Raw genomic sequence first — 27,524 nt, forward strand, 5'->3', positions numbered from 1 at the left:
TTTTCTCAGCCCTCCTCTCACTTTTAAATAGATTTGCTGTCTGCTTTAACACTTTCTTGCCTTTTAATTCTTCAAAGGATGGAAAACACAAATCTCTACCCCTAAGAAGGCATCACTTCAGAACCATCTTGTAGAGGTAATTTACACTCTTGGATTTGTAGGAAAGCCATAACATGTGTATCTAAGGCAAATCCAGTTCTTAGTATATTGTAGAGTACTGTCTAGTCAGTGTGGAGGCATGAGGATACTACTGGCGGGTACCTTTATAAAATGGCCGCCCAGTAAGAACATCTCCTCTGTTTGCAAAGCCAGGTCCACGAGGGCACAGGGTCTCGTACTCCTTGGTGCCAGGTCTGGGGCATTCTTCACACTCGGTGCCCCAAGCAGCCCCAACTGCACAGCAGCAGGCATCCATGCGGAACTTTCCAGGGACAGGGCGGATGCATTCATCTTCATCCCACTTCAGGTAGCACTGCTCCATGCGGACATCTATGTTAAAAGGAGAATTGCAATTAGGGAATACGATGGAATATTCATGTAGAAATATTCATGTGCAGCACTGCATGGGTGATGGGCCTTGGATGTACTAGGGGCAGTGAGAGGGGAGGTGCACAATCCAGGAGTTACTCAAAGGCTCCTCAGTAACTGTCATCTAAGCAAAGCCAAACCACACTTTTAATCTACCTACTCAAATAGCTGAGAGCTTCAAGATTTATGAGTAGAAGCCATCTGAGGCAGGAAAAACAATTGATGACTCCATCTTCAATTTAGTCATTGAAATGGTAGACTGGAGTTATTGCTCAAGTGCTAAGAATGTCAGCCATAAGCATAGCATGCAAGCTGCTTGAGCTTGAAGTCCTGACTCAAGCTCAGGTACAGTTAGAGGTACAGGTGCATGCACACAAGCACACGTGCACACACACACACACACACACACACATACACAGAGAGAGAGAGTTATATAATGAGTTCTTCATGTGAAATGTTTTTCATTGTTTATGTCAGAAAGGCTAAAATCATTTCAATGACCCAATTCCCTTCACTAAATCTTCTTGAAGTGTCTTCGGAGCAGTCTTGCTGGAAACCAGTCAGCAAAGCAATGGTACACTGCAAGCCACTTCCAGTTGGGAACAACTGCTAAAATTGCTTTACAATAGAAAAATGTTATTTTGCATTTAAAGTGATTTATATCCCCTACCAAATTTACCTTTTATATTATCATTTGTCCCAGATCATGTAAATAAGTAATCTTCCTTACTATTAGGTAGAAATGCTTATTTATACAAGACATTTTTCCCTCAATGCTTAGCCTTTGTTAGCCAAAACTTAAGAGCATCAATAAAAATGCCCAAAATAGAGTAAACCAACATGGTGTGTGCGTACCATATTCACTGAGAATATGGAATTAGAGTATGTAGAAAGCTGAAGATACTAAACTCTCAAAGTATCAACAACCCAATTTGTAAATGGGCAAATGAGCTAACTAGTTTTCATAGAATTAAAAATGGCCAACAGACTTCTCTGGCCATAAAGAAAATGCAAATCAAAACAATGCTGAGATTCCATCTCAACCCAGTTAGAATGCCCATCATCAAAAACACAAACTGTAACAGATGCTAGTACAGATGTGGGTGAAAAGAAACTATAGTACACTGAAAGGAATGTAAACTTATTTAACCACTCTAGAAAGTAGTATAGAACTTCCTCAAAAAATTAAACATAGAACTACCCTACAATCCAGCAATTCCATTTTTGGGGGCATTTATCCAAAGGATTACAAACTGGGGTAGAGTAAAACTTCAAGCACAATAATGTTCACTGCAGCTTTATTCACCACAGTCAAGGTATGCAAACAGACCAATGACCTCAATGGACACACTGATCAAGAAAATATAGTGCTTTACTCAAGCATTAGAATTATATTGCATCATTTGCAAAGAAATGAAAGGCCCTGAAAAAAAATCATGTCACATAAAGTCAAATCCAGTGAAATAAAGGATGCATGTTTTATTTCATGTGTAGGACTTAGAATTTTAAATGAACAATTTGGAGTCTTATCTAGGTGTTCATAATAGCATTAACTTATATGGATTCTGGGGAGAAATCAAAGAGTGTAATTTCTTACAATAAGGCTAATTCACAGTCCAACAAAATAAACAGCAAGGAATGGGTACTCAAAAGACAGAGCGAGTTCAGGCAGAGCAGAATAAATGAATAAAGAGAAGGGAAAGAGAATGCAGTCATGAAATACATGCATATCCTAAAAAATCAAGAAAACTAATGAAAGGGGTGGGGCTGGTGAGAAGGGAGAGAAAAACAAAAGGGATGAGACTGATTGAGATATATTTTATTCATAAACTCCTTGGGTTAGTGACAATTCTTTTGTTTAAATGCCTAATGATAATAAAATAAAAGTTATTGTGTATTATAAAAATCTTATAATAAATAACTTGATAATTAAAATCACTGATATGTTCAAATAATTTCAAAACTTGTATATAATACTATGAGTGTTCATACTTTAAGTCCGCCTTCTTAAGTTTCAAATACAAACATATGTAGACATTTTTCAAATAAAAATACTTCTGTTTAATAGTTAATGGAAGTTTCTTTAAATGAATTGTATGTTGTGCACATTCAATTAATATGAAGTTCATAGATGTTATTTTTGCCATCATGAGATTCAAATTTAGTCAAATAAAGCACTGATAAAGGACAAGGTAATGAAATTCCTGGTTTTACATATTTAAAAAATAAAACATTTAAAATACTTAAGCTCATATTTCAACAAGCATTAAAATTTGAGTAGGATTTCTTTTTTAAAACTATTTTATTATCTTTAATTATACAAAAGAGTTGTCATTCAACGAAGTTTATAAATATGAGTATATCTTGATCAGTGTCATCCCTTTCAACATTCTCCTTCAATCCTCCTACTCCTCCTCTCACTTTTCTTAATTTTTAGGATATACATTGAAGTTCCTAAGGTAGTAAAGGAAGAGCCATGGTCAGTCAAATTTTCAAATCAAAAGTTTTCCAACAACCTCATCTGTGTTTAAAAAGGCACTGCTATGATGAACCCTAGAAGCTAACTTTTCAAACGTTACTCTCCAATTATTTGTTCTATGTGTTTCAACATTGCATAGTTTTCTTATTTCATTGAGTGTAAAAGACTGAATTTGCTGAAAGGATTTGACTAAAGAAACTCAAGTGTAACTAAGTGGTAACTAACTTTCTGTCTTCAGCTGAAATTCACTTAAACACATTCACATTTAAAACTATCCTGAGGTGATACTCCATAATTATCAATGCCTTGCACTAAATTTAAAGTAATTATTTCCCAAATATAGACTCGGTGATCTTGGACTAGCCACTGCCTGAAGGATACAAAACTGCATGACTCATTTCATGCATAAGACAAAGGAGTTGGTGAAACTTACCTAAGCACACACGGCCAGTTCCATCCAATGTGAGGCCTTCAGGGCACTCACAGTGAAAAGATCCTTTGCTATTGACACAGCGTCCATTTGGACAAACGCCAGGAAACACCTCACACTCATTAACATCTGCAGGGAAATCGAGGGAACCCAGGGGAAAAGATGTTACAAATAGAAAAAACAGGAGTAGGTCTCCTTTCCTACATAACATTTTCAATCTGCACTACAATGTGGATTAATACTTGTCTTAAGCAAAAATATCCCACAACTGGGCATTTAGGTCTGCTAGGCACCAGCTGTAAAAATGACTACAGCCTTGCCTGTCCATAAAAGACCTCAGACATGCTCCTCAGCCAGCTGTTCTATGCCTTGATGGCTAGTGACACCCTTATAAAGTTCACCCAAATGTAGAAAGGGGAGAAATGGGAAACTCTTAAGCTGTTTCCTGAGTGCATTAGGCTAAAGCATTTCTCAATTATACAGAGTATTTTCATTAAAATTTCAACTTGTTTTGAAAATGAACATCTCTAATACTTGTGAATAAATCTTATTTCAAAATTCTGCTTTAAAGATGTACAGTATCATCTAAGAGTGCACTCACCTTCACAAGTAACACCTTTAATCCTGGCAAACCCTCTTGAGCAAGCTGCATCTATAAAACAGTAGGGCAGATATTTTACTTCTCTGTAAGAGAAAATTCACCTGTCTTAAGCTAAGAAACAGTCATTACAAATTGAAGGGAGGGGGCTTTGGAAACTGAATATTCATTCCAGTTGGTTCCTCCTCAATTCAGTAAACCCTGGACTTGCTATATTTTCCCTCTATAAGTCTTTTTTGCTCTCATCTTGACAACTGAGGGATAAGTAAACAAGTATGACTTCAGACACAGGGCATATTGGGACACAGACAAACTAGGACACTGAAGGTACAGATGATTGCTTTCAGGAGCTCAATTCATGTGAATTCCTTTCCTTATTTCCAGGAACTGCTTACAGAACCCAAATAAACACTTCATGAGGTAGACAAGTATAGTCAACCACACATAGTCTATGGTCTTGCTCATCAAGGGGAGGCATGCACATTGCAAAGGAAGTCTTGAAGGACAAGCAGCTCTCTGATGAGCAGCCTGAAAAGCCCTGGATGTGGCACGTACCCAGTTCACAGCGCTCACAAGGACTCCCCCAGGCAGCCCCGAGAGTGGCACAGCACTCCGACTTCAGGGTAGCTCCATTAATGTTCACCTCACAGCGGTTGTCTTGGATATTGAGCCAACAAGTCCCCTTCAGGCTGTCTGCAAAGGGAAAGGGAAGCTTGAGATACTGTTACCTTAAGGAAAATGGAAGCTTGAGATACTCTTACCTTAAGGAAAATGGAATTCCTTTGAGTACCAAAAAGGTACTCGTTACAATCCTCCCAAAAAAGAAAAAAAATAAGAGAATAACTTTAAATTTTCTACTGGGCGCATTATTGTGTTTTATTTACTTTAAATACACACAAATAATGTACATAATTCTTAATTTTAATATGCTTCTACAACCAGACAAATTCAAATAGCTTCTTCTGTTTCTGCATAAATCAAAAAGTTTGGGTAAGTGTGCAGAGATGAAATAAAACAAAGTGGAAATGCTCGCCTTGAAAGGGTACAGGAGTTACAGAACAAGAGTGGGAAGAGTGGTGCAGTCACTTTACTTTTTTCTTGTTGGCTGAAACTTAGCAGTTGTAACTATCTAGATCATGAGCATGTGTTCCAGGCCACCTTCTGAAGATTTTCGCATGTTTATTCATACCTCTTAATGCCACTTCAGAGAAGAGACATACCTGCAACACTTATGAATTTCAATGCCTTTTAATAACCAAAAGTAACAACTGTTTTGTCACCTGGCCCTGGTTACTAAGAGTGAGATAAACTGTATCAGGAACTGCTAATACTGATTAAGCTAGTGCCGGGTCTTGTTCTAAGTTCTGAAAGGCTTCCCATCCATTTATTTACTGCTTAAGATGACCCTATGTGTGAGGTACGTACAATCTGCAGATGAGGAAACAGAGGCTCAGAAAAGTCAACGGTTTGTTTTTGTCTTTTTTCTGGTCCTGGTGCTTGAAGTTAGGACCTGGGTGCTGTCCCTTAGTTTTTTTTGCTTAAGGCTAGCATCCTACCATTTGAGCCACAGCTTCACTTCCAGGTTTTCAGTGGTTGACAGGCGATAAGAGTGTTACAGGGGGTTGGGAAGTGGCTTAGCGGTAGAATGCTTGCCTAGCATGTATGAAGCCCTGGGTTCAATTCCCCAGTACTACGTAAACAGAAAAAGCCAGAAATGGCTCTGTGGCTAAAGTGGTAGAGCATTAGCCTTGAGCAAAAGAAACTCAGGGACAGTGCCCTGGACCTGAATTCAGGCCCCAGGTCTAAAAAAAAAAAGTCTGACAAACTTTCCTTCTTGCATTGGTTTTGAAGGGCTATTTTCAGGTCTTGGCTTCCTGAGCAGCTAGGATTACACAGAAGCCCAGCATCAAAGTTTTTAAGGTCAATAAGGTAATATAGCGTCTATATCAAGATTCTAACCTGCAAAGCCTGATTCTAGACCATCTCCATGCTAGATTATGCTTCTTTTTTTGGTACTCATAATAGGGCTTGAATTTGGGGCCTGGAGTTCTTGCTGAAATTATTGCTCATGACTGACATTCTATCACTTCATTGGTTCATTGGAGATAGGAATCTTGTAGACTTTTCTGTCTAGTCTTGTTCCTCCAGGTCTCAGGTAGGATTAAGTCATGAGCCACCAGTTTCTAACCAGGGCATGCTTCTTTAGATTGGTACTGTACCGACACTTAAAAGAAGCAAACCCATCAAGAGACATTTCCCCCCATCTCACTCTGATTTTTTTTGCCAGTCCTGGGCTTGAGCTCAGGGGCTGAGCACTGTCCGTGGACTTTCTCAAAGCTAGAGCTCTACCACTTGAGCCTCAGCACCACTTACGGCTTTTTTCTATGTATGTGGTACCGAGGAATCGAACCTAGGTCTTCATGCATGCTAGGCAAGCACTCTACCACTAGGACAAACTCCCGTCCCTGATTTTTTTATATGTACATAAATATACATACATACACACAATACAAATTTAGATATTTGCACTGTATGTAGTCTGAAAAAAGTGAAGTATACAGCTCGAGAGTGTGAGAAAGCATCTTATTTGATCTAACTTAAAATATGACATCTGAATAGGAACAGAAAGAGACCTTTCCTCCAGCCATGGTAGGCTTCAAATGCATGTTTGCTGTACCTGTATGAGCAAAATGTAGGCCAGTGTGACCAAGGTAGAGAGGTAAGAAGCAAAGCAATGGAAAACAGAATTGAACATCATGAACACAGCACAGACTTCAGCGAGAACTCTAGCTCTTGCTCGAAGAGCGATTACAGAATTCAAGGTGATCATAAGCCAGAGTTTGCAAAGACTGGTAGATGTTTTAAAAGATTTCATGGTAGCAAAGTGGCAACGATGGGAAGAAAATTAAAACAAGGGGTAGAAAATTAAGACGGGGGTATAGTAAGATGAGAAATAAATGAAGATTTAGATTTGGGGTTATTGGTGTTGAGATAGATATTTGGTTAAAATATGGATTAACATCAAGAATTATCAGTAGGTTTCAATGAATAGTTAAAGATCTGGGGAGTAGCAATTGGAAGCACGGAGTTCTATTTACTGAAATGGAACTACGTAGAAAACTCAAGTTCAAGCTGGAAAATAGTAATTTGGTTTTGGGTATGTTATTCTGAGATTTCTCTAAGACATCCAAGTAAAGATAATGACAGAGGATTAGACACACCCATTTGTAGTTAGTAAAAAAGTTGAGGATGACAAGATAAATTTGAGTCAGCAGAGACAGGACCTAAGGATGAGTACACAGAGAAACAGTCCCATGGGTTGACAGGATACTTTATGGCAGATATCAGGGAAAAATGAAACATATAGCAAAAGAAATGGAAAAAAAATGAGCCAGAATAGTGAGGATAAGAAGACATCGGTGATTGGGAGGCTTCAAATGAAAAACTTCATGAGAAAGAATGAGTGATAGGTTGTACATTATACTGCTAATACTATGAAGATGAAGACTCAGAAAATATGGGATTTGATGACAGGAAAGTCTCTGTCCTGTCATGTCCATTCAAATCATACAGACTAGAGGCTCAGATCAAGAAGAAGCACATGGCTATGGATGGCAGGGCCAGCGAATCAGAGCAGTGACACGCAGAAAGGACTCATCAAGCATAGCCTCCTATTGGATCAAGCAGAATACAACTATTTATTAAGGCAGTCTATTTAGAGAGTTTGAAGAGCAGATTCGAAGACTTAAAATATTCGTAGTATCTGAGTAAATCATATGCAGTGTAACTTTTTTTTTTCCAGTCCTTGAACTCAGGGCCTGGGCACTATCTTGGGCACTTTTTGCTCAAGGTTAGTGCTCTGCTACTTGAGCCACAGTACCATTTCTGGCTTTTTCTGTGTATGTCATACCAAAGAATTGAACCCAGAACTTCATATATATTAGGTGAGCACTCTATCACTAGGCTATACTCCTGTCCAAAGTTCTTTCTTTTTCTTTCTTTCTTTTTTTTGCCACTGTTGGGCTTGAATTCAGGGTCTGAGTACTGTCCTTGGGCTTCCTCAAGCTCTACCACTTGAGCCATATCAACACTTCTGGCTTTTTCTATGTGTGCTGAATAGAATCCAAACCTTCATGTATGCTAGGCAAGCACTCTACCACTAGGCCAAACTCTCAGCTGCAGTGTAACTTTAGATAAGCAATCATACCATGGAATTGCCGAAATTATAGACTTACATCCTGCATATCAGATATCTGTAGGCTGATCACTGATTAGATTCACTGACAGCTCTATAAGAAAGTACATGTATTTTTCCTATTTATATATTTTTATTTTCTATTGGAAATACCTTTTTTAAAGGAAAATGATATATAAAATAAAGTCTAAACTTTAGAAATACTGGGTGAAATTTGGAGTAGTTCTAGGCTGAGATATTCAAACTTGATACTAATATATGAAAACAGAGCACACTGGCTGGAGAAAATATGGTGGTGTTTAATGGCTGGAAATCATAATAATGAGGTAATGACTTGAGAATAACAAAGCTTTGTTTCATAAATAAGCCTAAGGACAAAAGGCCAAAATAATAAAAGTGTATAAGATGAAGCATAAGCTATCTTTGATGCTCAAGTGGCTCACAGATTTAGTTTTCTGAGACATTATTAGACTAATGCTGAGTTCATTTCCTTTGCATAATAAAATGACTCCATCTCAGTTGGAAATTCTGCCTTAGCAAAAATATTTCTGCCTTACAGATCCAACCATTCCCCACCCCCACCACCCAACACCTGGAATTCTCTTAAAACCAAAAAGACTGCCCCAGGCAGACAGCAGCCTATTCCTAATAAGAGTTAAGCAAAGCTGAAATTCCAGCAGCTACAGCTGAACACTGAGAAATGAAAAGCTGAGTTTCCAAAGAGGTTTTCATTGATAATTCTGGGCTTGGTCATTTCTAGTCATATAACAAATAGCTATTCCAGGATCCAACTACATATGGTTAACATCAGACATAATGCTGAAAATACACTAGCTTTGGAAAACATTAAATTGAAAATTCATTTTGGCGAAAGAACACACAAAAATGGCCTGTTTATTTGGCACTATTGTCCAGTTGAAATACCTTCCTACCTATCTGGAGAGATGCAGTTCACTTTAGAAGATGACACTAGCTATGGTATGGACTATGGCATGCCTGCTGAAGAGGGCCACTGACATCTGAGGTAGAGAACAGTTACTGGGGAAGATTTATCCCTTCTGCATATGCTGAACTTTTCCTCCCAGTGATCCATTACAGTCTTGCTTTGATTCAGAACTGAATCTAGACTTAAAATGGACATGAATGTAAAGGGGTCTGGGGGGGTGGAGGGGATGAACTATCTGAGGATAAAAAGGAGAGAGGGATAAGGGGGGGTGAATAAGCTCAAAGTACTTCATATGCGAGAACAAAAACAACAATAAAACCATTAAAATCATCAGAAAGTGAGGAAAAAGGAGTAAGAAAAGGCAATTTGAATAAATTTGATCAAAACACATTATATGTGTTTATGGACGAATCACAATGGGCTGCTTTGTGCAATTAATATTCACTAATGAATAAAGAACTAACTTTTGAGACATACTAGTTTGGCATTGTTTTCCAGAGATTTCCAAAAGCAAGAAAACACTTGTTTTCTATTTTTATACTCCATAAACCTGTGATGGATGAAAAGGCAAAAAATAATAAATTCTGTGTATGTGTTCCATTTATGATAGATTGTTTATAAGAAGTCTGCCAGCCAGGTGCCAGTGGCTCAGCCTGTAATCTCAGCTACACAGGAGGCTGAAATCTGAGAATTACAGTATAAAGCTAGTCTCTGGGCAAGGAAGTCAGTAAGACCCTTATTTCCAATTAACCATCAAAGAGTTAAAAGTGGAGCTGAGGTGCAAATGGGAAAGCATCAGCCTTGAGCGAAAAATCTAAGGACAATACTAAGCCCTGAGTGCAAACCCTAGTACTGCCATACACACACAGTCTTTAGTAAGGGAATAAATTGTACTGATACCTAAGGTCTGATCAGATTAACATCTATGTGTGTCTACACACACGTTTGTTATAGGAACTCTTATAACTTACAGTATAATATACTTATTATACTTATTCAGGCTAATGGAATGACTCCTGGAAATGATTTCTAACACAGATGAGAGCCTGTCTAGGCTATGCCTTCATTCTCTGCTACTATCATATTCTGTTTTTATCTCAGGAAGGCCTGAGATATGTATTCACCTTTACAAAGAAGGTGAAATCTTAGTTCTTACCAATACAGATCAATCCTGTGGAGCTAAGCTTGCTGCCAGGGGAACATTCACAATTGAAAGATCCAAGGTTGTTCCTGCAGGCCCCATTGACACATGGGTTGCTTTCACATTCATTTATATCTGCAACGCAGAAGGAAAAGATTCTGTTAGAACTGCCCTGTGTTTCTGGAAAATATTATTCCAACAAACCATGCTATGCCAGAATGTCTGGTAAATTTGGCTCTTGTCATTTTAATACCGATCTACAAGGCATAAAGTGAATAGAGAATGGAGACACATGCTTATTACAGCTGAGTTACACATTGCCATGTCTGTGGACTCGGCAGGACTACAGGGAACAGCACATTTGAAAAGGTTTCAGTATATGCTCCTTCAATGCACACTCCAGGTAATAAATTAGATTCGTTTTCCCTTGTAGTGGGATGTAATTCCAGGTGCAATGTGCATTGAACAAAGATTGATTATTTCTGTCGCTTATGGTTCCACAAGACTTTAAAGACAAAGAAAGGAATGATGTTGGCTTTCATTTCAAACTCCTGGATACAAGTTGGAAAATAAGAACCAAAACTTTGTCCTGGGCATAGAATTCTCTTCCAGTTCCTACTCACCTTCATTATCAGTTAGCCTCTCATATTTAGCCTAATGAATTTTCTTTTAAACAAATACAATTATGATAAAATGAGAAAAACAAGGTCTGGGTAGAGAACTAGCATTACTATGCCTAAGGCTCCAGTTTCAAATGACAGGAAAAAAAATTACAAGAACTTAATGAAATGAAAGCAATTTAGATAGGAGACCTCCATAATTATTATTATTGTACCTATAATCTGAACAATTCAATTGATGATCAGAAGCAAAAAGTCACAGTATATTCCCATGATGTTTCTAAAGAAAGTTTCAAGTTAAATGGTTCAACACATTAATTAATACAACCAATAAAATCTTCAGTGAAAGTAAAAGACACAACATGAAAGACACTTTTAATAAAATTTCAACCACTCAGTATTAACCAAAGACTCATAGCTATCTTTCTCCATGTAGTTGATTATTTGATATGGGTCAATAAATTTCAAGACATGTTCTACTGAACAGTGAAGTTTCTGAGTTGCACATAACACTTTCCCCTCTGCATTTGAGTTATAACATCTTCTTATATTAAAGAAAACATGTAAACAAACACGAAACTGAATCTGAAAGGGAAAAGGAGGGCTCATAATGGAGTTTCAAGTCAGAGGGCTTCAAACGAAAATTTAAAAACCAGAAAATAAAGGCTGGCCCTGCTACTTAAAAATTATTAAATAAGCCGGTGTGGTGGCTCATACCTGTAATCCTAGCTACTCAGGAGGCTGAGATCTGAGGATCAAGGTTCAAAGCCAACCCAGGCACAAAAGGACCTGACACTCCTATCTCCAATTAACCTGTAGAAAACGGGAAGTAGGGCTTGGCTCAAGGGTAGGACAGCAGCCATGAGCTGAAGGGGTCAGGGACAGAGCCCAGGCCCAGGGGGTAGGGTGGGATCCTTGAGCTGAAGAGCTCAGGGATAGTGCCCAGGCCGAGTTCAAGCCCCAGGACCCACAAAAGAAATTATTAAATAAGCATCCAAGAACTAATCTAACTTTGAAAATAGAAATTGAGGAAATATAAATATATTTTGTTTTCACAAGGCAAGTTTTATAAAATGTATCATGATTTGTAATGGAAACACATTTGACAATACTAAAATTCTCGTAGAAAAATACAATATAAAAGAACTAGATAACCATAAAGGAAGCAGATAACTAATCTGAGGTTACAGATTAGATTCACTGTCCTACTAATTTCATTTGTGAAAAAGAAATCCTTCAAAAGAGAAATGTCAATGTCATAGTTTCAAAAATGTATTTTAAATTAAGCAATGAAGAATATGAAAACGACAAACACATGCAGTGACAACTACAAATATCAGTTATTTAGTTTTCTTTAAATACAAAGATTTTACGTTATAAATGTCGTGGAACTGAAACAGCTCACAGGACATTCCTGGAAACAAGACTTCAAAGCACATCTGGTTTACATTTAACTAGTTATGTCACTGGAAACACAATCTACACTACGGTGCTTGCTGTTAAAATTTTAACTTCCACAAACTCTCAGAGCTCAAACAGCAAAAGAAAAATGAGGATTTTGTAACGTTAGTCTGAAATATAAAGGAACTTCTCTATTATTATTGGTATTGATTATAAAATCAAGACATTGGACATAGGCTGGATGGACACATGAATTCAAGCAAAATTAGTGAATATAGCAAATACAAACACAGAAAGCAAGAATCTGCAGTAAATCTGGCAATAATTCTCCGTCTTGTCTTTGGACTTCAGTTAAGAAAGAAAGAATGAAGAGAACTGCTTCCAGCAGATGTATTTACTGTTTGCATGCTATGGTGAAAATAAGGAGGCCTGGGAAAAGAGAGATTAGTGTCCTTTGGGTTTCTTCTTGCAACAGACTTAATAAACTGAAAATAATTGAATAGTGGGCAAAGGCATAGAAATAAATTGACCATGGATAACATTTCTATGGTCAACAGTTTTACTTTCATAAGGTTGGAGCCAGAAAATGTCTCTATCATTTATTTAACATAAAATTCTTTCCTATGAATGACAGATTTTAAAGAGTTCCCATTTGTTAAAGCAAATGCCCTTTGAACACAATAACTGTGTATCACTCTCTCACTGTTGCCAGATCTGTTACTGAAGTGCTTCAACATTTATCCCATATTTTTTTTCTAGCCCTGGGGCTCGAACTCTGGGTCTGGGAATAGTCCCTGAGCTCCTTTGTGCTCAAGGCTAGTGCTCTGTCACTTGAACCACAGTGCCTAGTCTGGCATTTACTGTGATTAAGTAGAGATAAACATTGAGAGAAAGTGGGTTTGGGAGGGAAAATTGGGAGAAAATGAGGGAAGAGGTGACACTTCAAAGAAAATGTACTTATTACCTGACCCATGTAATTGTAACTCCTCTGTACATCTTTTCAATAAAAATTAAAAAATAAAGAGAGAATATCATGGCCTTTCCTTCCCCAGCTGACTTCAAATAGCAATCCTCAAATCTCAGCCTCTTTAGTAACTAGGTTTAGTCAGGAGCCACCAGTACCTGGATCCCATACTTTTTTTTAAAAATACCACTGGCTATTTCTCTTTATCGTTAAAGTAAGTGTTAGAATCTCAGAGTTTTACTTGTTTGGAAGTTTATTTCCCAGTAACTTCTGACTTCACCTTCTTCGTTCAAATGGAAGGGATATTCTTTAAATAATTACTGGTAATTCACTGTCCATGCTACAAAGAATCACACTGTCCATATCATCAAGGACCTAGTTCTAAGAATAACACTAAGCGTCTTCTCAAAGCAGACAGGGAACAGTTTCCTGGATTAGTCAAGACCATACCCACTGCTGCTCTGGGTCTCAAACTTTCCTGAGACTTAACCAAAGCTTGCCTTCCAACAGACAAGAGAGAAGATGAATAAAGCCAATGGGAGGAAAGTGTAAAAGTGAGGGAACACAAAAATAGTATTTAGGCATTTCATCTCCCCCAAACAAAACAAAACAAAAACTCCTGGAGGAAATATGGTTAAGTTTCTCAGAGCAACTTTCAGCGATAACAACTATTTGAAGAGCCAGTGAAAGCTAGAGAAAAAAGACTCTGAAGCTTTGCATATTTGCAAAGTAAGAACTTTAAAGAAAGCCCTTCTATCTGACTGATATCCCTAACTTTTTTTGATCCCTGATCATCTGTAGAGAAGGGAAATCTTCAAAGACTTCAGCAACTGGGAGAAATTCCTTTAGAGAGTTTCTGCAAATCTATGGAGGAAAAAAATAGCTGTGTTCTTTGTATCATTGTTGTCTCCTTATTCTTTTAAGGCTAATTACCATTTCTTCGATGGTTCGCTTCAATTCAATCCAAACTCAGAACTGTGCTTTGTAATAGTGGTTCATCAATGTCAGCACAGTTACTTGTGTTCTGGAATCTTGTTCAAAAATCTTAACTTGTTTCTCTTCATAAGAATGCTTTGAAGTTATGCAGGAAGATGAAGAGAGAAGGCTAATATCCTGTTTGAAGTCTATTGCTACTGCAATCTTTCTGGCTGTGGAATCAGTCAGACATACACTTTCACAGATAAGGAAAGAGCTATTCACAGTAGTTGAGGATGAAATCTTTAAAAACAAATTGTTATTGCAATTAGTCATTGGATATGAGAATGCTGTGGTCTTCTTCAGTTTCACACAGTGAGGTGTAAACAGGGCCAATGACTAGTAGTCATACCACAAATCATTCTGTAATACACAATACTTAGATCAAGACAGAAAAGCATAGTAGGATGCGCTCAGGCACTGTCTCACTGAAAAGAAGGATGACTCTAAGTATTTAACTTATTTGACTTCCCGTGCAGAAAAATCAATGTGTGTGTGTGGGGGGGTGCATGCCCCAGCAGAGGAGCTTGTACTAAGGGCCTGGTCAGTAACCCTAGCTCTTTTACTTAAGGCTGGCATTCTACTATTTAAGTCACAACTCCACCTCTGCTTTTTTATTTTATTTTTTGTAGTTAATTGGAGATAAGAATTTCCAAGACCTTCCTGCCTTCTCTGGCTTCAAACCATAGCCCTCAGAACTCAATCTCATGAAAATTACAAGCTTGAGCTAATGGTACCAGGCTTTGTTCTGGTTTTTGTTGTTTTTGCTTTTGACACAGAGCTTACAGGGTAGTCCAGGCTCTCCTCAAACTTTCCTGAATTCCCCTCTTGAGTTCTGGGACTACAGGCATGCATTATCAAGTCAGGCAGAAGAAGTTTGTTTTTTTTTTTTTTAAAACATTGATTTATGATCTGTAAGCTCAAATGATCTCTTTTGGAAAAGGTATCAAACAGAAAAGACAAGTTTCCTATGACTATAAGTGATTTTTATTTTGCTCCAAATATTTTCTGGTCCAAACTTTTGGGGAGATTCCTTACTTCATAAATAAAATGCTTACAAGCTGATTTTGTCGGTGTCATTCCGGCTCCAGTGATCACAGTGGTATTGAAAAAGGGCAAAAGTAAACATAAATCTGACATTTTATTTCAGCAAGTAAGATAATAGGGCTTCTTCTACTCTTCTTTTTCTTGGGTTTTTCTTTTTTTGGTTTTTCTTCATTTTCCAAGTGTTTATATTTTGTCTCAGAAGAACAAAAGTGATAGTGTTTATTAACTGGGCTAGATGCATACTATTCATGGAGCTGCCAAATTAGCTAGAAGAGATTACAAAGGTATCCGCAAAAGCTTTTTGCTTACATTGCTTCATCGCTGTCATTAATGTTTATGCATATCTATGTGCTGTTTCCCGTTCCTAAGTATGGTGGAAAAGACAACCTCACCTTCACAGGTTTCTGTCTCCACCCGGAACACGTAGCCAAGGGGACATGTGCAGCTGTAACTTCCTGGAGTGTTTCGGCAGAGTCCATTATCACAAAGGAGTCTATTTACTAAGCATTCATCAATGTCTACAAGCAATGGTTAGAAGATAGAAGATATTTACATTAAACATATTTCACAGGAAACAGATATATGCTTTTTGTTCATTCTCATCAGCCTCTGACTTTGTACTAGATCACACTCCATCCTATGCTAAAGAGCCTGATTTTTATCTTTTTTTTAATGTCTGGTATTGGGGTTTGAACGCAACATTCACAGTCTTGCTTGGCTTTTTCACTCAAGGTGGGGGCTCTAACACTTGAGTCATACCTCCGCTCTTGGCATTTTGCTTGTCTACTTGATGTAAATTATCAAAGACTTTTCTTCCTAGGCTGGCTTTGAACCATTGATCCTCAGATCTCAGGCTCCTGAGAAGTTAGGATTATAGATGTGAGCCACCAAACCTGGCTAGATCACATTTTATTTAGGTGGGACATGCTTATGTTGACGAATATATTTAAGTTCCTTTGAAGTCCTACAGTAAAGAGCAAAGACCTTCACATGCTTTTAAAATCCAACCATAAATAGGATTTAATTAAATAAGTTTTAAAGTACACTGAAGCTGATCATATGCAATACTAAGAATCATGTTTTTTCATTGTTTTCTAATTAAAGTTGTAAGAAAAAGAAGGAAAAATATCTTCATTACTTTATCATGTTTTTAATCTCAGAAACAATTAGCTACAAATGGAACATGAGCAACACATTGTGTTTAGCATACTAGAACTCCCTAGAGAAGATGATCTAAACCCAAGTTCAGAAATTCACACTGGCTTTTTTTTTTTTGCCAGTCCTGGGCTTGAGCTCAGGGTCTGAACACTGTCCTTGGACTTTCTCAAGGCTAGAGCTCTACCACTTGAGCCTCAGCACCACTTCCAGCTTTTTTCTATGTATGTGGTACCAAGGAATCAAACCCGGGTCTTCGTGCATGCTAGACAAGCACGTTAACCACTAGGCCACACTCCCGGCCCCTCACACTGGCTTCTATATTCATCATTGCTCCTTTGTTTTTGCAAGTGTAGCTGATGACAGAAATAAAAACTGTAGTTGGGGTAGAGTTCTTTTCATTTAAAGTTCCATTTTTAGTCTTATAAGTGATGACTGTACTTTTATCAAATAATATACCATCATAAGAAGACATGGAAAACACATTGCCAGTAATTCCAGCATCACTGATAATACTGTAGTATGTCTTTCATCTGATCCTTTTCTCTTTGGGAATTATATTTTTCCTCCAATTCTGAATTTTGAGGTTATATTTTTAAAATTCCATTATATTGTTACAAACTTATGACTTCATTTTTCAAAAATCTTAGCTTAAGTTTTTCACTAAATTACATCAGGGAATTTCTGCAGTTTCTAGTAAGAGTATCCATATGTTCAAGTAAAGTAAACTAAGAAGCTTATCCAGAAGTGACTTTGCTTCTAGTGAATGAAATATTATTTTGCATATTTGTAGAAATGTTCAGCACTCTTTTGCTAGTGCCCTCCCCTGTAGGTATCACAATCTATTCTAAATACAGTACTCTATCTCTGTATACCTGGCTTCAATTTGATATTTAATGGTTGTTCTTAATAATAAAAGTCAATACCAGAAACATAAAAATTCATGCTTCTTTCCGACAAGAATTGTTGACACTTGCTTGCAAAGGGGAGCTATAAAAACTGTCACAAATAATGACTGAACAATTTAACTTTCATTATGTAAAATGGACTCAAGTAGTCAGTAAAATTCAGATGTTTCCTAAATTTGTGAACAAGTAGACTAATAAAATGTTATGAACCTTCTCATTTTCCTCCTCTTTCATATTTATTAAACATAAATTTCATATAGCTCTTTTCAAACTTTCTATTATAAGTTTAAAAAGAGATATTTATCTCAATGACCATCTTTACCTATGTTGCAGGAAGTCGTTTCCTTACTAAGTGTAGCTGATGACATTTTTTTTTTCCTGGCTTACTATTACCCACACCAATTTTTTAGTTTTTGAAAGCTATCCATCCCCTAGTGAAAACTTACAGAATAAAGAAATACACAGAACACAATAAACCAATAATTGAGTATATATAAATTATTTGAGAAAATGCTATTCTTATCTTGTAAGAATCACTAAGAAATTCCCTAAAATTTGGGTGGTTTTGGTATTTTTACATTAATGCACCCTACAAAGGAAATCCAGAGTTCTAGTTGTAGTCATTGATTTATTATATTTATTCCTCTTCAGAACCGTGAGATTATATTATAAAAAAGGTGGTTGCAAGAGTGCGTAGTGAGTAACATACCAATGCAGTTTCTCCCAGAGGCATCTGGTTCATAGCCACTGTTGCAATTACAACGATAACTACCTCTCAAATTCTCACAAATCCCATTGGCACAGATATCGGGGTCCAAAGCACACTCGTTGATATCTGCATTAAGCATAGAAAGTTTAATACAGAACTTTCACTGTAGGTAAAGATAGCTCTGATATAGAACAGTCAGCAAAGGTAGTGATTTACTCTGCAAACTCACAAATTTCCCTGCCTTACAGAAAGAAAAAGGAAATAAAATAAGGAAAGGAAATGAAATTGATGTTGGAAATGAACTTTACAGCTTGGGAGGGAATGGGGAAGGGAAAGTGGGAGAAAAATATGGGAAGGGGTAACAATGTCCAAGAAGCAATGTACCCACTATGTTACGAATGTCACTGTAACCTTTCTCTATATATCACCCTGATAATAAATTTTTTTAAAAGAAATAAAATTGAAAGATACAGGACACTAAACTAGCATACACTAAAACGTGAAGAACATTATGAAACAAGTCTTGTGTTTGTGTAGATATAAGACGCAGGACAGGATGAACAGAGAAGGTGGAGGGTGGATATGATAAAAAAAAAATCCTTTATGTACAATGTATAAAAATGGGACAATGGAGCTGGTGGAGATTGGTTTGAGAAGGGGAAAAGGGAATGAGAGTGAAGGAAGAAATGAGCCGCATCAAGATTTGCACCTACAGATGTATCAGAATAAAACTTCTTTGTACAACTCCTGAGTGCTTATAAAATGTCAAAAAGATACTGTGAAATTAATGAGCGGGGACGACAAAATGAATAATCACATAGATATTCATAATTTAGCTGTGAAGCTCTATGTCATGTTATATAATCATTTAAGACTGGGAATTGGTTAGTTACCTCTTCCATCCACAGTGATACCTACTCCACTACTACAAAGGCCATGGAATTCAGCTGTATGACAAAAACAAAGAAAAAATTACAACCTCTAAATCATGACAATTCTACATACAATTCAGTTACAAAACCCCAATGTTACATTTTGGAAGAATTATGTGAATTAGTTTTTATAATGAAAAAATTAGTATTTTCTAACATGTAAACATAAATACTAATATTATAAAAATAACAAAATTACATGAGTTTGAAAAGTAAATAAAATAAAAAATCAATAAATCAAAGTAAATATAAAAGGAAATGTCATTCGGAACAAAAACAACAACAATAATAATAATAATACATTGGTAAATGTTAACAGTAGCTTTTTTATTTTTCTAGTCCTAGGGCCTAGACACTGTCCCTGAACTCCTTTTGCTCAAGGCTAGCATTCTACCACTTGAGCCACAGCTCTACTTCCCACTTTTACTGTAAAAAGTCACAGATTTTCCTACCCAAGCTAGCCTCAAACCACAATCCTCAGATGTCAACCTCCTAAGTAGCTAGGATTACAGGCATGAGCCATTTGTTCCCAGTGTTCTGTAGTATTTACATATGAAAACTCAGTATCTAAATTATGTAAAATTTAAAGCAATCAGAGAAAATACTAACAGATAAAACTTACATAATACTGTTTGCTGAGTGCCACTACTAAAGTACACGTACACACACACACACACTCAATAATTTGTTGAATCTTCTCAATACCCATCTGTCTTACAAGGGAGAAAACTGGGATACCAGAGGAAGTAAGAACAATAACATGCTCAAGGTCACTGCACTTGTAGGTAAGCAGCTCTTGGTGTTCCATTTGATAAAATGTGTAGCATTTTATTCTCAATTACGTGGAGGTACAATATTTATTCAGTCTCTTACTCATGTAATCAAGGTTCATCAACATGAAGTAATAACAGCAAGTAATTTGAAAGCCTAAGTATGTTGCTAGAATGGTAGGTAGTCTTCTGGAAGGCAAACATTCCCAATCTATGCTACTTTGCTGATGACCTTCCTTTTCCTTCTAGACTACCTTTTATCAACAATGTAAAAAGTATCGATTGTCACTACTATTGATTTGTTGATTAATTTTCCAGCAAAAAAACAAAAACAAAAACAAAACAACACAACATCCACTGGTAGCTCATGTCTGTAATCCTAACTACTCAGAAGGCTAAGATCTGAGGATCATGGTTCAAAGCCAGCCTAAGCACAAAAGTCCCCGAGACTCTTATCTCCAGTTAACCATCAGAAAACAGGAAGTGGACCTGTGGCTCTAGTAGTAGTGTTAGCCTTGAGCTGAAGAGCTCAGGGACAACACCAAGGCCCAGAGTTCAGGTCCCACTACCGACCAAAAGAAAAAATTCACCATAATGTTTTTACATAGAGTAGGCATATTTTTACATGAAAATTTACCATTTGTAATCCTGTACACTGTACTTGAACACCATACTTTTTCTATAAAGGTTTCTCTTCTTTCATTCAAAACAGTGACAACCCATGTCAGAAGTGCTGTACTCCTTGGCTACATATTTAATCTTGCATAACAAGATTCTTGTCAGGTATGAATGTGGCATATGTGACTACCTGAGGTTTTAGCAGGACATGGCTGGCAGGGCTCTCCAAACCCATAGTCTGGGTTGGCACAGCAGCATTCAGATTTGGTCACGGCCCCAGGGAAAGGACGCACACAAGCTCCTTTCTTGATGCCACCGTAGCAGGTGCTGCGCATGTGAGTATCTAGTAGAAATGAAAGGACAGTGAGAGGGACAGAGATCTCCAAAAGAAAAGCTTCATTAACCCTATAAACCAGCATATTTTATTTTGCATTTTTAACATCTCCTAGTGGTGGTCAATGAACAAACATTCACAGAGTGAAGTCAACCCTAAGTGCAAATCCACATTCCTCTGCCTTTCCTTTTTGTTCTCAAAAGTTATGTTTGGTTCATACCTTAGCTACTGAGGTGGCTGAGATCTGAGGACCATGGTTCAAAGTAAGGCCAAACAGTAAAATCCTAAAGGCTCTTATCTCCAATTAATCACCAAAATAAACAGTGGAGCTCTGGTTTGAGTGGTAGAGTGTCAGCCTTGAGTGAAAAATTTAAGGAAGAGTGTCCAGGCTCTTGTTCAACCCTCAGTAGTAGTATAAGAAAGAAAGGAAAAGAGAAAGGAAGGAAAGAGGAAGGAAGGAAGGAAGGAAAGAAGGAAGGAAGGAAGGAAGGAAGGAAGGAAGGAAGGAAAGAAGGAAGGAAGGAAGGAAGGAAGGAGCAAACAGTACATATCACACAAACATCCAGGATTCTACTTCTCATAGGCCTTTCATGGAGCTTAAGGTTGATCTCTAATCACTGGCTGTGTACATTCACGCTAGGCTTTACTTCTGTAAATCAGACTATGACTGACCATGAAATTTCTCTTGAGCCTACTTTGTTCTGCCCTTAGGACACTGCCTTTGACTTTCTGTTTTGTACAGTCCATAAATCTAGTTGTAAAAAATAACAAATGAGCAGTCAGAGTCCTTGGCAAGGTGCTCCGTTCCACTGCAGACATGACCTCATGGAGAAGTCAAAGTTTCAACGCTATAGGATAGTCGTCATTGAGGAGATGAGGCTCAGAAGGTTTTAGAAATATTTTGAAGCCCTGGAATGTCCAGTGCCTCAGCGAGCACTCAGAACAAGTTCATATAACTTCCAAGGGCTTCCTCTTTCCACTATGTCAAACCACATTCCAAAGAAGCACACCCTGTGCAGGTCTCTTACTGTCAACTATGAAATATGCTATAATTGTTTTTTGCACCAGTCCTGGGCTTGAGCTCAGGGCCTGAGCACTGTTCTTGGATTTTTCCAAGGCTACCACTTGAGCCTCAGCACCACTTCTGGCTTTTTTTTTTTCTATGTATGTGGTACCAAGAAATCGAACCTGGGTCTTTATGCATGCTAGGCAAGCACTCTACCACTAGGCCAAACTCCCGGCCCCTGAAATACACTAAACTTTTATGAGGCAGTAAATGGTGGACTATAAAAAATGAAATCATCATTAAGTCTAGAGAAGCAACCCATTTTCTAAACAGTAATTCCACAAATGATAACCTCCATCATAAATATCCATAATTATTCATAACTTAGTAGAAATGATGGCATATGTTTATTATATGAAGTATCCTTCCACTGATTTCTTATGTTCTGGGGTGTTGCTTATTGAAGGACTGAGATTTAAGATGGATTAGACAGTAAGGTATTGGTATGCTCCAATAGAAAATATTATGGACTTTGCCCAGGGAACCACTACTTAGGATCTTTCTGCTTCTGCTGTGACTAATTTCACTCTGAGTTACACACCAATAGCCAAATACAAAGGAGTATTTACATAAATATTTCATTATTTCCAACGTGATTTTTTTATGATTTTCTTGGAAGACAAAAAATTGGTAAACATTTTTATTTGCATGTTAGGAACATATACACATACAGTGTTTAGAACCAATGTAAGAATAAAATCATTCATTGGCTTATATTTCAGGTTTTAACTAAGTTTCTTGGCATATGAAGACATACTAGAGTTCCATGGGAGATTTTACTTGACACCTTCCTTATTATTATCTGATTATCTAAATAAAATAAACAAAGAGCGAATTTGTTAAGCACAATGGCTAGAACACACAGAAAGTACAAAGAAAATGGTGGCTTCTGCATTTCCCTCTTTTATTTCACAAGGACAGTTGACTCTTCCTTCACAAACTCTGCCCTGTACATATTATACTATGAAATGCGTCTAAGCCAATATTCAGTTGGATAGCTAAAGGACACCAACATTAGCAGTATATTCAGAATGCAATCACAAAGTTGCTAAACCAAAAGGGTTAATCTATATCTCTCAAATTGATATCTACCAACAAATTGACACTTCTCCTTGTGAAGAATAAAATTTTCTGAGGATTTCTCCCATGTGATTTGTAAACTCTAGAACCACTGGAAAATACATATGAATGAAAATGCTAACTATTTTTCTTCTTCTTCTTTAGAATTGGCTTGTTTACTACTTAAAGAAACAACTCTTTAAAAAAAACCTATTCACTGGGTCCAAGTGCATGGCTTAGTGGTAGAGTGCTTGCCGAGCACACACGCAGCCCTGGGTTTGATTCCTGGTACCACATACACAGAAAAATCCAGAAGTGGTGTTGTGGCTCAAGTGGTAGAGTGCTAACCTTGAGAAAGCCCGAGGGCAGTGCCCCGGCCCTCAGCTCAAGCCCAGGATGGCAACAACAACAACCACAACAAAACTGTTCACTAAAAATGCCCTTAATCTTATTGCATAAAACAATACTACTAATAATAGTTTACTTACTGAACTTTTTGTCTTGGGCTAGACACCATTCAATGCTTTGCTCTAATAAGATATTTAATAGTAATTTAATTAACCAAAAGAAGGAAAAAGGACACACCTTGCAATTACTCTCATTGCCTATTTCTTTTCTTTCTTCTTTAAAGCATTTTTATCTGTATATATTAGTAGTGTTTTTATTTTGACAGGTTCACTAAAAAGAATAAAACTATGGAAGGTTTACCACCTATTTCTGATATGCTTTCTGTGTGAGGACAAAAGAAACATGAACCTTCATGTCTGAACACTGAACTCCTAATGTTTAACTCACATGGGTATTACTTGAACGCAAAAGAAAATTCCTCCCTTCCAAGCTAGCTTTGTTCTCACTGGAGACTTCAAAAGAATCATTTAGGGAAGAGTAAAAGATAAGGAAACATATTAAGAGAAACAAAAATATTTTAGTTATCTAAGCAGGAAGGCGCCCCATTCTTTTAGCAGCAGTAGTTGAAGTAACCCTGACCAGAGTGTTGACAACCTGCAGGCTGAAATCAAGTCTAGCCTGGCCAGAGCGATAGATCTGAGTGAACAGGTTATCTGCATCTGCAGATTCTTGTTCATCCTTTCTTGTCTCCTTCCTCCACTGCCACTTTGGGACCCAAATGTTTTGATTCACAGAGGTACTTTAAGTATTACCAACTATGTCTAACAATTTCATTTTTCTTAAATATATTTTCAAGCCAGTATTTCTGTTTCAAAGATTAGGCTGAAATATAGATGGTGCCCCATAGCTAATTCATCCTTGAAGGTTCACAAAATTCCTATGGAGAGAAAACATCACCAGCGTATCTTTATAATCTTACATTGCTACTTTTATTAATGGAACACAGTCTGAGCTTTGAAATGCCAATGACATACTATAGTCTCTGTGTTCCCATCTATTTGTTAGGAATAAAAAATCAATATTGTCTTTAGAGTTCATTTCTATAATATTGTTTAAAATGCCAGCATAGTAAGAACACACTATGGGAGGGGGTTGGCGGGAGGGAAAGTGGGAGAAAGAAACATGGGAAGTGCTAACAATGTTCAAGAAGTAAAGTATCCACTACCTGATGAATGTAACTGTAACCCCTCTGTACATCATCCCAACAATAAAATAAAATTAAAAATTCTTAACTCTAAAAAACAAAAACACACTGGGTTCTCTGCCCAATATTTCTTTTATATAGAACTGCTTCATTAAAATAATCTATATACCATAGAATTTACCCATTTAAAATCTCAATTGAGTAGGTTTTTGTTAGCATGCTCACAGATACAGTTGATTTTTAGAACACTTTAATCCCCTCAAAAATATCCTTTAGCTTTCATCTCTCTCTTTCTCTCACCATTCCCATTTTCTTCACCCAAAGCAATATGCAATTATATGCACTGACTCTGTTTTCCTATTCTGGACATTTCCTATGAATGATATCATTCAGGGTATAGCATGACTTAGTTCCCTGGGCATGGTTTTAAGACAAATCCATTAATGTCTTCTTTTTTTGTCAATTATGGGGCTTGAACTCTGGGCCTGTGTGCTGTTCCTGAGCTCTTTAGCTCAAGGCTAGCACTCTACCATGGTGAACCACAGTACTTCTTTCTAGATGTTATTTTTTTTACATGAAGACTATTTCATTGTATAGACAGATCTCTGCTCAAGTGCTGCCACTTAGAATGTTTCTCTTACCAACACACACACGTCCATCCACACCCACAGCCAGGCCTGGGGGACAGTCACAGCGGAAGGATCCTTCATTGTTGATGCAGTGCCCGTTCATGCAGATGCCTGGGGTCTGGCACTCGTCAATGTCTGCCCGGGAGTGTCAGAAGTCAGCCATTACTGAACAGCCGGGGGGACTTGGGGGCACTATACATATTATTAACCTTCTAAGTTGAGAGGTTTGCAGAGGAACATATAAATATCAGAATAGATATTATACATCTTCAGAAAGGAACAACTTGTTTAATTAAATGAAAAGAATTCTTCAAAAGCTATGATACACTAAAATTACTTGAACTCAGGTAGATGCTATTTTATTATTTGTTCATTTCAGAATAAAATAATTTGAGGAATCTTTTTTCATTTTCAATTCCCTTGAGTTTACGGAATGGATTCCAGCATTAAATGTCTTCTTCAAAAGATGAAATAAGCTTCAGAGAGCCACCAAATTATGGAAATTTCAGAATTACAGCATTTGTAGTTAAGAAGTTGCTAAAAAGTAATTCCCAGAAGGCAAAAATTATTGAGATCTAAGTAATCTTAACTTAAAAAATGCTGAAGCAAAAATCCACTGCCACACAATTCTACATATTCGATCACAATGCTCATCTCCTGTATTGTGTAAAATCCCAAACAGCTAATATTGAGATGACATACCAGGCATACGAAATTTCTGTTCAGTTTTACACCTTCCTCATGGGTAGCCAAACATGTACCTCTTATTGAGAAACACTGGGAATCATTCTTAGTTCTCTTTCTGTCTTTCTTCTATTCATGGAATTTCACTGGATGTATAGGGATTAGTAGTGAGTCTTATTTGGAGCATATAGAGACAATCTATTTATTGGATTTATTTTGTCTAACAGAAGGAATCTGAAATTGAAACAGACTTACTTCAAGTCAGAATTACAAAATGTACTCCATCGTACTAAATTTGAATTGTGAAAATAAATACAATATCCATTGTTTGCTTACTAGTTATTTCCAGAGTTTGCGCTTCAAAATGTCCTCACTAAATCAAAATTTTCATTTATAGTAAGATTCCAAATGATTTCAAAGTCAACTCCACAAAAAGATGCAATTCTACAGAACTAATGAGTAAATGATTTAAAATATGCTCCTGGAAACATAAAAATGACTATCTTGTACGATCTTGTCTTCTTTTCTACTCACATGTGAGGTAGACAGATATTACTGTCTCCTTCACACTTGATAAAACAAATCTGTCGGTTCTTTTTTTTTCTGCATTATTACTTTTGTAAATATGTTAGTACTGCCTGGACGACTGTGTGGTTTTCCTATGAAGCTTTATAGTCACCCACTTTACTGAATTATCAAGAGATGTGAAAAATCGGAAAGCAATGTGAAGTAGACAAATTCACTCATGTTTACCTTCTCATTCAAAGCCATACATACCAGTACAGTATCGCCCATTTGGAGCCAGAACAAATCCTGGCTTGCAGATACACTTGAAGCTGCCATCTTCATTAATGCACATCCCATTCAAACACATGTTGGTGGTTGTACATTCATCATGGTCTGCAGAATAAACAGTGACTTGAGGGCACTGATTTCCTCATCAAACCTCCACTAGGATTTGAGCTATACCAATTTAGATTTTGTTTTTTTTTTTAAATTAACAATGCCAACTGGATGAGAAGAAATAGTATGGAAAATTGGAAAGATCTCTACTATACGGAAACATGAGGAGAAAAAAATCACAGGAGCTATGATCAAGGTTTTATTTTTATTCAAGAAAAGCAATTCTTGAAAATAAAACCAATGTAATAAAGGCGAAAGCATCTGCTTTTTCATTGATGAATTAATAATACATGCTGCTACTGATGTGTATAGAATATTTCAATGTATAAGTATTTCCATGCTAAAAATCCATGTCCACAAATTTAGATTGTAATGATATTCTCACAGACTGGAAAGGAAGACCTCTATCTTCTCAGCATTTTAACTTTAAAATCTATTAGGTACTAATGACTATTTAAACTGATGAAGAATAACTTTCTTACAATTAAATATGTAGCACACAGGAAATTTCCAGAAGCATTAATTATTCATGGTGATAACATTAAAAAAAAACTGTTCCTTCAGTTAAGCAGTATTCTGCTAAGTGCATTTATATTTTACCTAAGTTACCTGACAAAATTTCATACAAGAGGTGTGAGGCTCTTATGGAAATGGTATATGTGTGTGTATTTCTAAATAAAATATATATGTATATATATAACCTTTTCCAAAAAGAAATAGATTTATTATTTAACTTATTTAATTGCAACTCCTCTGTACATCACTTTTACGAGACTAATAAATTTTAATAAAATGAATATAGCTTTGAAAACCCTTTTGTAGCCAGGTGCTAGTGGCTCACACCTAACGGCTTAGGATGCTCTCAGAATCACAGTTCAAAG

General features: G+C 36.9%; 1 protein-coding gene across 2 annotated transcripts in view; it reads right to left on the reverse strand.

Moving 5' to 3' along the window:
* The window catches only part of Fbn2 (fibrillin 2), a 199,313-nt gene that overhangs the window by 67,189 nt on the left and 104,600 nt on the right, over positions 1 to 27,524 (reverse strand). For both annotated transcript variants that reach the window (XM_090340122.1, XM_090340121.1), the window contains 11 exons: positions 26,518 to 26,640; positions 25,069 to 25,191; positions 20,607 to 20,759; positions 18,990 to 19,043; positions 18,097 to 18,222; positions 15,717 to 15,842; positions 10,333 to 10,452; positions 4,591 to 4,728; positions 4,039 to 4,089; positions 3,441 to 3,566; positions 262 to 489 (listed from right to left, as the gene is read on the reverse strand). In XM_090340122.1, coding sequence (XP_090196248.1) covers positions 262 to 489; positions 3,441 to 3,566; positions 4,039 to 4,089; positions 4,591 to 4,728; positions 10,333 to 10,452; positions 15,717 to 15,842; positions 18,097 to 18,222; positions 18,990 to 19,043; positions 20,607 to 20,759; positions 25,069 to 25,191; positions 26,518 to 26,640 — 1,368 coding nt within the window. The remainder of the gene's footprint in view (positions 1 to 261; positions 490 to 3,440; positions 3,567 to 4,038; positions 4,090 to 4,590; positions 4,729 to 10,332; positions 10,453 to 15,716; positions 15,843 to 18,096; positions 18,223 to 18,989; positions 19,044 to 20,606; positions 20,760 to 25,068; positions 25,192 to 26,517; positions 26,641 to 27,524) is intronic.

Source organism: Megascapheus bottae, chromosome 10 (assembly GCF_031878675.1).
Source record: "Megascapheus bottae isolate mThoBot1 chromosome 10, mThoBot2.hap1, whole genome shotgun sequence".
NCBI classification, from domain to species: domain Eukaryota; kingdom Metazoa; phylum Chordata; class Mammalia; order Rodentia; family Geomyidae; genus Megascapheus; species Megascapheus bottae.